The 15,292-nt window shown below is 44.6% G+C and overlaps 1 protein-coding gene across 9 annotated transcripts in view; it reads left to right on the top strand.

The window, feature by feature from the left end:
• The window catches only part of KALRN (kalirin RhoGEF kinase), a 505,770-nt gene that overhangs the window by 435,062 nt on the left and 55,416 nt on the right, over window positions 1-15,292 (top strand). For 7 of the 9 annotated variants that reach the window (XM_065841448.2, XM_071810806.1, XM_071810809.1 and 4 more), the window contains 2 exons: window positions 12,814-13,097; window positions 13,957-14,061. In XM_065841448.2, the coding sequence (XP_065697520.1) occupies window positions 12,814-13,097; window positions 13,957-14,061 (389 nt within the window). The remainder of the gene's footprint in view (window positions 1-12,813; window positions 13,098-13,956; window positions 14,062-15,292) is intronic. The other 2 variants (XM_071810810.1, XM_071810805.1) reach the window with 1 other exon arrangement.

Below are 15,292 nucleotides of genomic sequence, written 5' to 3'. Positions count from 1 at the left end.
TCTCCTCCCTTCATAATGCACATGCAGCTTTAGGGAACAGAGGTTTCTCACATCCTCAAGACATGCAGTGCAGTCTTCATAGAATAGTTTGGGTCGGAAGGGACCTTCAGAGATCATCTAATCCAACCCCACAGCCATGAGCAGGGACATGTTCACCCAGACCAGGTTGCTCAGACCCCCGTCCAGCCTGACCATGAATATTTGTTTCCAGGGATGGGGCATCGACCACCTCTCTGGGCAACCTGGGCCAGTGTTTCACCACCCTCATTGTAAAAATAATTATTCCTCATCTCTAAGCTGAATCTCCCCTCCTTTAGTTTAGAATGATTACCCCTTGTCCTGTCATAACAGGCCCTTCTAAAAAGTCTGTCCCCATCTTTCTTTAAGTACTGAAAGGCTGCAATAAGGTCTCCCTGGAGCCTTCTCTTTTCCAGGCTGAACAACCCCAACTCTCTCAGCCTGTCCTCATACCAGAGGTGTTCCATCCCTCTGATCATCTTGGTGGCCTCCTGGCCCCTCTCCAACAGGTCCATGTTTTCCTGTACCGTATTAACCCGTCTGAAAACACATTACAGTTCAGTGAGCACTCTGAAACTTTCTCAAAGTCACATGGGGAATGGGCAACAAAATAAGCATCAAATAACCAGCAGTTATAGCTTCCAGATTTATATCCACCAGTCGATTTCAGCCTTTTTATAGGCCTGCGTGTCCTAGGAAGCACATCTCACACGTAGCTGAGATCATCTCATCCAGCAGCACCAGTTAAATGTGGCTAAAACCACCTCAGCTGCACAGCGGGGAGCAGCGGGGCTGCTTTAGGGGTGAAGGCAGCATCTTGGGGGTTGTGAGGCAGAGAGCACGAACCAGCACGTGTGTTCCTTCTCATCGGCTGGGGTTCACTGCAGTCCTGAATCAGATTTGCCCGTGTTGAGCAGCCCTGATGAACAAGGCCCCAGCTGTCTGCTGCCGCAGAAGCGTGCGCCAGGGCAGGCTATGAAAAGTGTTGCACAACCCAGTTTAATTTAACCACATGCTGAATAAATACGCTTTTGAGAACTCTTTTGAAGAGATGTTGCCTAATTAATCCTGCAGGGGGTATAATATGTATATTTTTGAAATCTAGTTTTAGCATCATGCAATTAGCTTTTATGGCCTAAGGATTCTGATTTAAGACATTATTTAGTTACTAATGGTAAGCTGTTTTAATTAGAAATGCAAATGTATTTTAGATCCAAATGTATCTGAGCAGTACAATGTAAAAAGATGATTCACAGCTAACACCACTGAAGTGCCTCAAGTCTGGTATTCTTTGTACCTTCTGTAGCTTGAACCCTGAGGATCAACATGATACTCAAACATCTCTCTCAGCTGAAGCATGTGAAGGCTGAATAGACTTCTTTAGGAAATGGAATAAGTATTAATCAACAGGGATCCTTTCTAGGGCAGCAGAAGGAAAATCATAGCTTTAGGCAAGAAGGAGACAAACACTTTGAATGTTACAGTTATAAGTTCAGCACAGCAACAGCAAAGCACAGCTCCTGCCAGGGTGCAGGTGCTGAGCAGACGGCAGCATCTTAGTTGACTTTGTCTTAGTATCAGAGAAATTACTCGGGTTTGAACACCCCAGGCTGCTCAGGGAGGGCTGTAGCTGCTCAGAGCTGTGCTGCTGTAAAATTTGAGCTGGCAGTGTGTCTAAGAAAAACCTCAAGCAAGGCAAGCTCCAGACAAACATCTAAAGGCTAATGCTTGCTGAACATTCACTGCAGTCCCTTGTCCGGGAGATACTAAACTATCAGGCAGGTGGATGTCTGTGATCAGACATTGTACATTGCAGTAAGGGATCACCCATATTCGACAAAGTCTTTCCAGAATCAAAGAGCCTCTGCTGCTAGACCAGTCCAGCCCTTGCTGTTGTAGTCAAGCATTTATTTTTCTTAGCTACTTTGAAAGATGTGTCCAAAAGAAAGTAACTACTCAGCAACAGTGAAAATGGATTTTGTGATGATAATCTCTTATTAGACGAGTTGCTTGGTACAGCTTTTTTACAACTACTTGTGATTAGGTGCAGTGATATAGCTGGGAACTAAGTGGTGCAGTTTATGAAGTGCACCTCTGCACATCTCTGCTAAGCTGGACATATAATTTTTTCTGTGAGGACACTGCTGGTAAGGAGCAATGGTGTAGGCACCGTGAAAGCCATGGGAGGCTCCATGTGGCCTTCCAGAAGTCAAAACTGATGAGTTTCTCAGAGCTAACCTTGTTGGGAAGGCTGGTGGCTGGGTCAAGGCACTTGTGCAGCTTCAGAGGGCTGAGCCCTCGGCAGGGTGCTGTGGAGCACTCTCCTGTTCCCATGCAGCAGATGCTCTCTGAGACTTCAAGTTCCCATCCTGTCTTGCTTGCTGACGCAGATAGAGTGTACTAGTGACTTCGTCACCTGAAATTTGATGAACTTATTGGCCGGCAGTCTGACAAAGGTTCCTCAATGAACTGCTCTCAGCCCTGCAGAGCTGTCAAACGATAAACCAAGACATAGATCGTGTGAGCCTGTTATATGGGGTGGCAAGTGATGTTCTGATTTTCCTACTTAAGCTGAGTGAATTAAAGCTTCCTCTAAGTCTAACTGATAGTCTTGAGTGTGCAGTGAAAAGTCTCCTAGCTGCTAAGCCATTTCCCTGTGCTGTGTTCAAAGAGCAAAACATCGCAAGCACCAGCAGTTCTTATCTGTGTGTTTTATTTCCAAACCGCTGTTTGCATTTACTTCATTCATTACTTCTTTTAATTCATCCCAACCAGTACCTTTGCTGTGAGCTTGTATTTTCCGCTAGTATTTCTGGAAGACGAGGGTGTGGAGAAAGCTGCTTTGGGCACCAGCCCTGGAGGCTCTGGCTGCAGTGTGTCTGTCGTCAAACACCCCAACCTCGTTGTTCTTGGTGGTTACGTGGTGTCCGCTCTCACCCTGCACCACTTGCAACTTATTCTTATTCCATTCTTTTCTTTTCAGGGGCTGTCAGAGCCTGAATAATTTAAGAGTGAACAAATGAGAGACGGTCATGGAGGACTCTGTTCTTACCTAGGCACAATTTGACAAGCATGTAGATTGCCTTGGGTTTCCACTGCACCTACCACAACTTTACTAAGAGAAAAGCCCCCTTTCCTAGTCATCTGTGTCAGTCTTGCTTAGTAAAGTTATTCAAGATCAACGCCTTTGGAATTGGTTGGTAAATGGACAAAGACTTTCTCTTTGCCCGGAGCTCCTGACAGCCTCCAAGTACCAAAGAGAACTCCACAGCACTAGAAAGCAAGAGACAGCTGCTGAATGTTGGAAGCTACTGCATTTGGCAAAAGAAGCTGACGCTAAGATGCACACAGTTGTGTTTGTTTGTTCTGCTTGTTTTCTGTGCTTTCCAAGCCCTGTGTGTGCCTGGAAAGTTTAATGACCAATCCCTTCTTTCTCAACATGCAGTTTTTCTTCCTGTCTCAAAAAGCTTTGGGTTCTGTTCTTGCTTTTTTTTTTTTTTTTGCCCCAATTCCAATTTATTTTGTCACCAATACTCTTCTGGTGTTTCAATGAAGCATTGTTTGGGGACATAGCCACATTTTCCTTTGAGGTAGAGAGACATTAATACAATATTCAAATGTTGTCCTCCTCCCTTCTCTCCTCCCATTCAGCAGAGTGGTCCACCTTGTCATAGAGATTGCTGGCTTCAAGAGTAAGGCAAAGTTGACCTTAGCAACAGTGTAATTTAACTGAGAAATTACTTCATTAAGTGTGGAAAAATTCTTACAGTAGTTCAGTTTGGGAGCTCCTGAATGAAGCTGACCCTTGACCCTTCACAAAAGAATAAGGCTTATGTTGTACTAACAGCTGCTTGGAAACCATGTGTAATAAAGCTTGGTTTTGTGCCCACCACCAGGATAAAAGATGGTATTTGTCAACTCTGGTACCCTTACTCTCCCAGCTGAGCAAAACTGCTTAGATCAAAGTTAAAAAGTCTGCTTCTATGTGGGTGCCTAAGCATTTCACAGTTTCTTATGCTAAAAGTAACAGTGTACTTGCAAAGGCCAGCAAACGCTGCTGCTCTAGTTCAGCTTCAAACATGACATTTTCCTCCTCATCTTCCCATATAGGTTTCCATAGAAGTTCAGGGTTAAGACTTTTTTACAGAACATGCATAAGTCTCCTATCAAAATATATCAAGGAGGATTTTTGCTTTGTGTTTGGGGCTTCGTTCTTTTTGCTGCTAGTGACACTTAGTCTGGAAACTTCAGGGTCGGGGATTACTTTATTTTTGTCACAGAATGAGGACAGTGTAAATACAAAATGTAAAGTAGAAGAACTTAGAGAAGTGCTTCAATGAGTTGTTTGACTAAATTGAAATAAATGTTGATTTGTTCAAAAAAAAAAAAAAAAAAACAACAACAACAAAACCATGCCCTTTCTGGATCTTGTTAGTCTTGACTTTTTATTTCCTTCCTTTGCTAAACCAAAATGCGTGCCTCTTGATTTCTGAAATCTGCTCTCCCAGCTGTGGGGCATTACGGGAAGGTTGTTCCAATGTGCTCTCCCAGCTGATATGTTGGGTTTGCTCTCACTGTGCTCTGGGCCGGTCGGGAAGGCAGGAGAATGAGTGAATGAAATCAAGTGCATAGAAATACTGCACCTGGCCTCAGACTCTGCTGTGTGAAGCAACTGTGCTTTTTTTCTGAGCTTTTCCACACCTTTTCATTCAGTACAAACTGATTCTAAAATGTTGTTGCTTTGTTGGGGAGATAAGCAAGGTTCCCTTGGAGGACTCAAGACAGGCCAATAACATACCTATCTCATGGTATTTTGGGGTAGGAGCTGGCTAGGAGTATCTGGCTTACTAACGTGTTGGTGACTTTACTCTGTGGATGTTTGTTCTCATTTTATTCCTGTCGTAAGCCCAGGCCAGCTTATCTGGGGAGTGGGATGGGATTCTGAATGATGAATTTGTCAGGCTGACAGATGGAGAGAAAAGGACTCAAACCTCCCACTGGAGAAGTCACAGGTACCCATCACAGTTGTAAGCTCTTACATGGAAACACATTTCTGAGCAGGACACCGAGAGAGGAGGACTGCAGACGTTTCAGCTGCTGTTCAAGTGCTTCATGCTGCAGGGTTGAGTTGCATGCTTTCCTGAGAGTCGCTCCAGAGGCACAAGGGCATGCTCAGCCTTCCACGTGCAGCAGCTCCTTGGTTAAATGCTCGTCTGCAGGAAACAAGACCCTGCCCTCTGTTCATCTGAGGACTCATCTTCCTTTTTTCCACATGGCGTCCCTACTTCTGACAATAGCTTTAGGTCCACATGAAGCAGCAGATACAGTAGAAATGACTCCTGTAGCTGTTCCTCTCGCTAGGCTCTCTTGGTCAGCAACAAGGCCATGTTTTATTCCAGCAGGCTCTCTCACTGTGCTGTTTCTCTCTCTGCAGACCCTGCTTGCTCCTTCAGCACGCTCTCGGGATTTCGCTAACTCTTCTTGCAAGGTCTCTGGAGACCGCGCGCCTCTGTGCTGTTTCTCCAGGCTTTTGGTTTTATCTCGCTCTTTGAAACTTTCCCAGAACTGCAGTGACTTTTCTCTGACCTCCAGGAACTGGAGCTCTGGAGCCCTGACACTCCGGCTGGTACAACCAAGACCTGGAGACTACTTTGGGATGTCAGCTTTCCCAGCACACGCTGGATGAAAGCCGCATCTGAGCAACACCAGCTAAAAATAAAAGCTATTCAACCGAAGCTAATGGCAGGTTGCCATGAGTTATTGCTCATTAAAGTGAATTGTCAGATGCTTAACTTCAGCTAATCATTTCCTGCTGCGAGATCGGCCTGGTATGAAACATACTCAAATGTGGGAAGGGGATTCACAATAACTACATTTAGCTAAGGGTGTAATTTCCTCGGACTCCCTCCGTAGTTAATGGAAAGAGAGAGGCTCCTACACGGGGTAATTCCCGCTCCGTATCGCCCTCGGGTAAAAGCACCCGCGGCTCCTTGACTGCCGAGAGCCTGGGTTGAGCTGCTGCCTGCCACAAAAATGAGCTTCTCTGAGTGACAGTGTTTGCCGCAGCTAGGTGAGGGCTTCTTTTCTTTGGCTTAGGTAATGATCAGGATGTTGAATACTAAAACCAACGGATCGGTGACCATTTCCCAAAAGCAAGACCCCTATGCAGAATCCCCCAGGAGCATCCCATGCTTTGCAGTGTAGCTGAAGGGAACTCCGCAGGTCAACTTCTATCTCAAAGCAGCTCTCCTCGCCCCTTTTCAAGAAATATCAGCTATTTAATAAAGAAACAGTGTATTCTGAATGTCGTTTGATTAATTCAATTTGTAGTCCTTTTTTTCCCCTGTTCTTTTTGGAAGTTAGTCTTGATTACATGCTTGGCAGAGAAGCAGAAAGTCAGATTTTGAGTTTTTACATTACAGTAATTGGAAAGTTTGTCAAGTATGTCTGCTTTTAGCTATGTAGGCTACTTTCTCTATTGGACTAGAAACTTTGGCATGAAATATTTAACTCCATACCACTCTTCTTGAGTTTGGACAAGAAGTGATTTCATCCACATAAATGGAATTGTGAGAATCCTGCCAGACTGATTTGTGCCTTTTGACGTTGCTTCCAACTTGAAGCTTCAAATGACACTCCAAGACACAAACAGAAAATTAAGGTGAACAGTCTCAATTCTGCTAATTTGTAGGAGATCATGAAAGTTAGGGAAAATATTTGAACCTCAGAGCAAAACTTGCATTTAGATTTCAGTGGCATTAATTGAATGTGTTTTTACCCTCTGGTGTGAAACTGGTTTCTACATGATTTCATCTCATTTTTCCCCCAGGGCGAAGTGCGGGGCAGGTCTGGGGTTGGACACGTGTAAAGGGGGCTGAGCGGGGCTGGGAGTGGATGAGGAGCCATGGACAACTGCAGGGCGAGTTTTGCAATTCCATTGCAAAAGTTTAACATAACTCTAATTTAAAGGGCTTTTCAAGGCAGTTGTCCTCTGTCTTTGTCTGTCGTGGGCACTGAAAATTTCCTCATGTTCACTCATGTTCTTCACTGTAGCCTTTTTCAGAGGCAATGCCTGAGGAGATAGTTTATTTGTTGGCATCAAAATTTGTCAGATTCATTATTTACATTGTTATGAACTAGTGTTTTCACTTGAGGAATAGCTGTAAAGTGACTTTGTATTATCCAAATATTGTTACCTCCCAAATTTTTGCAAATCCATGCCAGGTTTTCCAGGCAGAATAGGCTCTAACGCTAAAACTGGGATCAGTACTGTCATCTGCCTAAGCCACAAAGTTTTGTAACCCTGACTTGTGCCAATAAAAATGTTTCACTGAGCGTGGTTTGGACATTTAACACAAAAGGACAGAAGGGCCAAAGAAGCAGCTTTCATACGTCGTTTTGGCATTTTTGCATCCTCTGAGTAGAGCTTTTGCCCTGAAGGTCCTTGAGCAGATCTGAAGAGGCTCTCACAGCAACGTTTCCCCAGGGAGGGTATAAAGCCTCAAGGGACTGAGAGCTGTGAACTGGAGCCTACAGCCTGTGTGGTGAAGGAGATGCTCTTGGAAGAGGCAGGAGAGTGTGTATTTTGATGCTTTAGGTGATTCTTATTGTTTAGTGTAAAATACTAACCTAGAGACTTTGTGCATAAGGTGCATCTAGATAACTCCTGCTTTCCAAGATTTTCTGGTGCAGAGATTCCCATTCTTCAGGAAATAATAGCTCAAGTAAAGACTGAATTGGTCTTTCACCCACATCTGATTCAGTTCCATCTTTGTCAGAAATGTTATTTTACAGGAATCACTAAATATGGAAAATGGGCCCTGTCAAGAATAGCAGAGCTAATATATTTGCTCATTGGTCAGATTGTCATTATTGGCTTTCATTCATGAGTGGAATTATTTCTGCAAAAAAAATTAAATGCACATGCTAATAGGATTACAGAGTTCCCATTCTGGCCCATCATCTTTGACTTCTGTGGAAAAATTCTTTTCTCTCAGGCTGTTTTTCTGGGTGAGAAATGGAGCCATAAATCAGAAGATTCACCTCTTGTCACCTAAGCCAAAATTGTGTCCTGTCACCTGTCTTCATAGCTATATTCTGTATTATACTTCTGGTTATGGAAGCATCTTTCCTTCCTATCATATATAATCTCTGGTCAGTATAGATCAAAAGCAGAAGCCTGATGTTTTCTTCTGCGTTGCTCTGAGAAGCCTTTCCCTTTCCCATTAAAGATCTGAGTTCCTGCAGATGAGTTCAGTGCTGCATGAGCCTCATCAGACAGACCTTCCCTCCCAGGCGTGCTCTGGGGAACAGGGAGGTAAAAATAAAATGCCTTGTATTTATGTTCTAGCAGTAATTCCTGCTGACTCAAATGGGAATACAACTGTGCCTCTAAAATAGGTCTACAAGATCTTCATTTTTCCTTTCACCCAAGGTTGCACAGAACTGGAACCTTACATGTTTCAGGTAGAAGAGCTGTGCTTTTATAGATGTCAGTTCACCTGATCGACAACAACAAAGATTTCATGCCTCAAGCGGTGCAAAAGCTCTGAATGTTAAAGCTCTTTGGTCTGGCTGAGTATCTGTCACAGTCTTATTGCCAGAAGTTTCTTGGAGATCTGCTTAAGGGGTGTTTTGGAAACCATCATTTCTTCTGTCTGAATGAATGGTTTGGCCAGGAAATCAATCTAGCCACAGTAGTCTGCTGACCTCCCTACACCCATTCCGCTTCACCAAATACCTTTTTTTAGACATGTGTATCCCAGGACAGTAGGGGCAGGATGACTGCTTGCTGCTGCATCTTTTCCAAAGTGCTCTCTGGCTTTTCTTAAGCAAACTGTGTTTCCAAACAGCTCTACCAATAGGGTTTGCAGAGCACATATGTGCTAGAGCACATTAACGTGTCCTTCGCTTCCTCTTGATCCACCTGGTGTCTGGATCTCAGGCTAGTATCAAGTGTCATGATTAATGTGTTTGTAGCTGTACGTGCTGTGGAAGCAGTGCAGCTCACACAAGCACAACTTAGGAGGTTGTCTCCAAAGTCTTTTCCTGGCAGATTTTTTGTTCTGCATGTTTCTGTCTTTCATTTCATGAGCTCTGCTCTTCCTTGAGCTCCACTCCTGCCTCTGCGACTGTGTCATGGTGACCTGCTTTAAGTGCAAAGGAAATCATTCTCAGCAGGGCTGGCAAATGGAAAGTTTTACTTGCTCACAAATGTGTCCATATTTGCAATTCCTTTAAAAAAAGAAAAGGAAAAAAAGTCATGAATGTTGTGTGTGGACTCTCAGTGTGGTTTTTGGACAGTGCATGTTTGGTGATGGTGGGCAGTGAGAGGATGAGGTGGAAGCGTTTTGTACATGTGTGAGGTGCTGGGTAGAGTGATCTCACCCCACCCTGAGGGGCTCTCATGGTGACTAGAGAGCAGAGAGACTGATACCAACCTTTCTCTTCCTGCCTGTCCTCCAGCCAGTGGAGACGTTACCATGAAAGGCAAGCTAAGGCCACATTTCTGGCCTTGGGCTGCATGGGCCAAGCAAAGCCCAGGCTCTGTCCTAGAGGGCTTACAGTGGTCAGCCAGGGCACTTCAGCAAACAAGGAGAAAGAAGGAGACTTCATATCTGCCATGGTTGTGTACAGCGTGGCACAACAGAGATTTAGTAACCCTCTGGTAAATGGCCTTTTTCGTCACCAAAGACATGACCTTGACTGGGAAAATCCAGAGCCTTGTTCACATGGGATTATTGCCTGGTATAACACACCTCCCTCTGGAAGAACCTTTGGGTTGGCTTTCGTCATGGTTCACAGCTCTGGAGGCCAGATGTTTGGTCTGCAGAGGGTTCCTGGCTTTAGGTTAAACTTCGGACAAAATTCCTGCCATGTGGCAGGCTGGGCTGTGGGCCAGCTCAGGATTTAGGCTGTTTCTGCCCACCTACTGCCTTCACCAGGATGACAGGGAACAATTACTGACCATCACTTCCCCACCATGGCCTCGAGTGAAGAATGCTGTGGTGTGAGTGGTGCTGTGTGTCTGTCCATGCCCGGCCACGGCTCTGCTGCCTGGGGAGAGTGGAGGGAGGCAGCAAGGCCAGATCTGGCCCTGCTTGTAAAACCAGGGGTGTTTCCTGGTGGGAAGGGAGGTCTCTACCCCTTCCATCATGGACTTCAGTGTCGCAGGTTTGGCCCTGCCTTAAACCTGCCGGGCTGAGGTGGGATTGCATGTCTTGTTAACAAATCCTTGGGGTGGAGGAAGCTGTCCCAGGCTCCATCTAGCTTCTTATCCACTCCTCTCCCTTACTAAAAGGTAAATTGCCAAGGTGCCATTGACTGGAGGGAGGGGTTTGGGCTGTATTACTTCCAAGCTGTAGTGGAAACCTCCCTGTACATTAATCAATTGAAATGTGGGAAGATCAGGTTGTCCTCAGTTCTCCTCAACCTCCCCCAGAGCCCAGATCCCAGCAAAGACAGTGAGCCCATGATACAGCTGCTTGCCCCAAATCATCCTTGATATTGGTAGCCTCCACAGACCCATCGCTTCCAGTGTTTCTCCTTCCATGACTGCAGCCTGGCTTCCTTTGCACCAGTGATTCCCCCAGTTAGTCCTCCGGCAGCAGCAGTGGGAGCAAGGGGGGCACCCACTTGATGCAACCCTTTGGCGAGGAGCCCTGGAGCTGCTCCCGTTGCCTGCAGGGCTTTGGGTGCTACTGAGGAGCCAGGGGGACAGAGGGGCCAGAGTGCTTGCGCAACCAAAATCACCATCACAAAACCCTGAACTGAACGTTGCTGACGCAAGGTGTGCTGATAAACTCCCAAAGCATCACATGGAGTCTGCCAGAGGAGGCTATCTAAAGCCTATTGAGTGGGAGATAAGATGGCCACTGGCAAATATTATCTTGCACTAGTTGATTTCACGCTACTTTGTGTGCATGAAATAACATCAATGGGAGCTGGGTAAAGCCAAGCCTTTTTGAGATAGGACTGCTACTTTGCCATTATGGAGGCATGTCAGAAAAACCCCAGGAGCTCCACCTGGGATCTGTCCTCCTCCCAGCCCCTCTCACGCTCACCCCTGTCATCAGAAGACAGATGTTTGAATTTTCTTCCTGGCTGGGAAATGAACTTTGACTTCCTCTAGCTTGTTTCAATTATTTCCATGTGTTCTGAAAACCTCACTTTTGACCCCAGGTATGTAATAAATTTTTGGTTCAACTTCTGTCTGAGGCTGACTATGATTATGAAATATCATAAAACATTATAATTCTCTCGGTCTGTGTTTTACAAGCTGGCAGACAAGGCAGGCTGCAGTCTCTGCTCAGTGCAGAGCCGGCTGTGAGCAGCAGCTCTGCCTCGCAGGGTACAAGCTCTGCATGCATGTAGCAGAAAGTGGCTTCTAAAACAATACAGGTAACTATTCTCCAGGAGAATAGCTCTCCCTGAGCATGTGTACTACCCAATACCTTTCATGATATTTATTGTTGAACCGGGAATAGCTGGATGCCCCAGGCTATTTTCGTGTGTTATTAGCTTACAAGTTTGGTTTTTTTTCTGCTGGGGTGGATAAGAGATTCAGACCCTCAAGATTATCAAGTCCAACCGTTAACTGAACACTGGCACTAAACCATGTCCATAAGAAACTGATCTGCATGTCTTTTAAACACCTCCAGGATGGTGACTCAACCACTTCCCTGGGCAGCCTGTTCCAATGCTTGACAACCCTTTCTATGAAGAAAAGTGTTTAATAACATCAGCTGACTGTTTTCTGATGTACGATCTGAGTTGTATGTTATAGAAGTGTGACAATTTCTGAATTATGTAACAAAACAAAAGAACAATTAAACTCTGTGGAATTAAACATCACAGTCCCTGATTGCTCCTGGGGAGGCAGTTGCCTTGCAGTGGTTGCAGAAAGGTGAAAGCAGGGCACTTGTTCCTAAAGGGCAATTGAGAAATCTTTGACCAACTTATTTACTTTGGTTTTAAAGACTTACTAACATGGGCACATCTTTGGTGTGTTGCTTTGGTGGGAAGTACGGGAGGTTGCACTCATTTCTAAGCTGCTAGTCTGAACATGTGTATTAATAATTGCAGTTGGACACAGTGCAGCAGAATCTCATGCTTGGATATAATGGATTATTTTTACATTTTAAGCCTGCTTTATATCTCCTTTTTGGGACTTTCCTTTGGTTTGAACAATTTTCATGTCTTTTAATTGTTCTTTCTAGTTTCTTAGTTCTAGGGAAGGTGTAAAGTCTTCTGACAAATTGCTCTCAGGGGCAAAGGAGGTAATTTTAAGGTGCTTCAAATAACCTTCAAATGTTAATAGGTATTCTTACTAACAGTAATGTCATTTGGGTCTGGAAATGGCCGAGAAACACTTCTGGAATTGGAACCTGACAAAGTGTTGGTGACTCTCATGTCTTCTGTAGTAATCTGCTTTTTGTGCTTATTTTCTTCCTGGCAATTCACAATGAATTCTCTGGGAAGAAGCTGAGAAATTCAGCACTTCGATGAAAGCTTGAATTTCATGCTAAAACTAGGTAACTTTGCTGTCTGTGATCTTTCACAAGGACAGATATTGTGACAGGAAATGAGAGGAGTGTCTAAGATTGTGGAAAACGCCCATTGCAGGGCATATTCCTCTCTTTGGTGTGCAATAAAGTTTGCACAATGTCCATAGGTCACAAAACCTTTAATCGAGGCAGTTTGTATTTCCATGCTTAGGACTGCCAGGTGCTTGGTGTGCACTAGGAGATAGAGGAGGTGCTGGTATGATCTCTCACCGGCATCGTTTTCTTCCAGATGCATATTCAGTCTCTTCCAATGACAACGGGGGCAAGTCTGATTCAGTGGCCAACTTACAACCTCAGCCGTCCCTCAACTCCATCCAGAGCTCTCCTGGTCCAAAGCGCTCGACGAACACACTAAAGAAATGGTTGACGAGTCCTGTGCGCCGGCTGAACAGTGGGAAGACCGAGAGCAACATCAAGAAACAAAAGAAGGTGCGAGATGGAAGGAAGAGCTTTGACCTCGGCTCACCAAAGACTGGAGATGAAACCACTCCTCAAGGAGACAGCGCAGATGAGGTGTGTGTTGGTGTTTGTTGAAGGGAAGACCATGTCTCTGATAGTCTCCTCCGTGGTGTGTGATTCACGCTTGAGTAAACGCAGTTCCCTTAGGGTCTAGAGGGAACAGCGGATCATTCATAAAACTGCATTGATTGACGCTGTGTTGCAAAACGCGTTGTCATCCAAAGAACGATGGAATATATAGGGAGCAGCATTTCAAAGTCTGCATATGTTATTGTCCTTTGACTAGATTTTTTTAATGGCCTATTAGAAACCTGCCAAGGATAGAAATTAAGTTATTCTTGAGCAGCTGTTGTCACTTTTTGCTGAGGTTCATATCATCTTTATCCTATCATGGCAGTGTAATTCCTTATTGAAAGAAAATGCTCAGAGAAATAGCCATGTTTCTGTTAAATCTACTATGTATTTGTAGCTGCAGTTTCTCCGAAGGCATGTTCTTTGCCAGAATAGCTTTTTCCTGATAAAGTGAATATGGAATTACAAGCTGAAAATGGAGAAGATATTAACTGAATGCAAATAGAGAAGCACATTTTTTAAAACTGTACATTGAGCCATTCTCTTTTAAATTAAAAAGTGCTTTTCCATCAGCACAGAGACAGCTGTAACTGCCTTAGTTGCTTGGGTGACCTATAAACTGTATTTCTGTAACTCATAGAAGGCACCGAGATTAACTGGCAAAACCTCACATCTTTATTGCTTTTCTTTCATGATACTTAGCATTACCAGCAATTCTCTCCACCCAATGCAATATTGAGCCACTATTATAACAGACTCAAAGCCTGGTAGTAGGGCTCAGATTTCTAAAAAGATAAAAGAAACCCGTCTCTGCTTCTGATTGTATTTCACTTTCCTTCAGAAGAGCAAGAAAGGATGGGGAGAAGATGAACCAGACGAAGAGTCTCACACACCTCTTCCTCCTCCTATGAAGATTTTTGACAATGATCCAACCCAAGATGAGATGGTAAGACCTCTCCTACTATACCAGTTTGCTGTTTAAGTGCATTTCTCATGTAGCCATCTTGTAGTGGTCTTCTGGCAACCAGTGCCTAGACTTGCAGTTATAAGAGACATCTATATGCAAATCATAATCTAATACCTTTCACCAATTGGATTTACAAATAGAGCCAGATAAGCAATTTAGTCCTGGCATCCCATTTCATGGCAGGTCAATCATGTGCTTGTGTTGTGTGTGGTCAGGAATTCCAGGCAGGCTGATAATGTGTGTTCTCCACGTCTGTTTTAAGAGTGCCATTGGTGTCTGGCAGTAGCAACAGAAATAGTAATTGGTGTCAGTCTGGGCCTGAGGAGCAGGACAGTTGCTGGAGGCTGCTTGAATTCAGAAATCCCACCTTCACCAAGAGTTAGGTAGCTCAGGCTCTCCACTCAGGCTTTGTGTGTGATGGGATGTCGTGCGTGTCCAGGGATGTCATCAGTCTGTGCCCCACCTTACACTCTCTGTTTTGAAATGCTTTAAAACTTGCAGATGGAAAAGCCTCCCCAGTGCTATTTGGCATTTCTAGGGTATGTGGCCAATCATCACTGAATGTTCTATCAGTTCCAGTTGATTCAGAAGCCCACAAGGCATCTGAAGTCCTTCTCAGGATGGTGGAAAAGACTTTGGCCTGCCCAGTTTTGTGCACCATGGTGGTGGTGGTGGTGGTAGTTGTGATAGTTTGCTGCTGTTAGCCAGGGTCTCTTGAATGTTAAGTCAGAACTTGCTGTGCTAGATGGTATTGTGGCTTGCAGAGTCCTCCCATTTCTCTCTTGGACTTGGGGTGCCAGTCTGTGAATACGGCTGTGATGGAGGGTTGTGTTCACAGTCAGTGTGGGTCCTGTCTGCAGGTGTTCTCCCACACCCTTTCCTGGTGTGAAATCCATCCTCCTGTGTAGCTGTTTCCTGCTTTCCTGCTGGCATCTGTTTTTAGCAGTTACACTTCTGTGTCTCTATCCTCTGATTGTAATTACTGCATGCAAAGAAGCAAGGATAGGGGAGATTAATAAATTGTCAGGAAAACAAAACAAAACAAAACAAAACAAAACCAGCCCAGAATGTTCTTGGGGAAGTTTCAAGCAGGAGTTTGGAAATACAAGAGAGAAGGGCGCAAATATTTATGGGATTCGAAGAGCAGAATGATGGAGGAAAGGATTCAGGAGCTTGCTGCTCATCTGTCAGGAAATGTTGTGACATTGTG

This window comes from Patagioenas fasciata, chromosome 7, assembly GCF_037038585.1.
Source record: "Patagioenas fasciata isolate bPatFas1 chromosome 7, bPatFas1.hap1, whole genome shotgun sequence".
Lineage (NCBI taxonomy): Eukaryota > Metazoa > Chordata > Aves > Columbiformes > Columbidae > Patagioenas > Patagioenas fasciata.
Note: the sequence above shows the minus strand (reverse complement) of the source record. Positions and strands in the feature narration are given on the sequence as shown.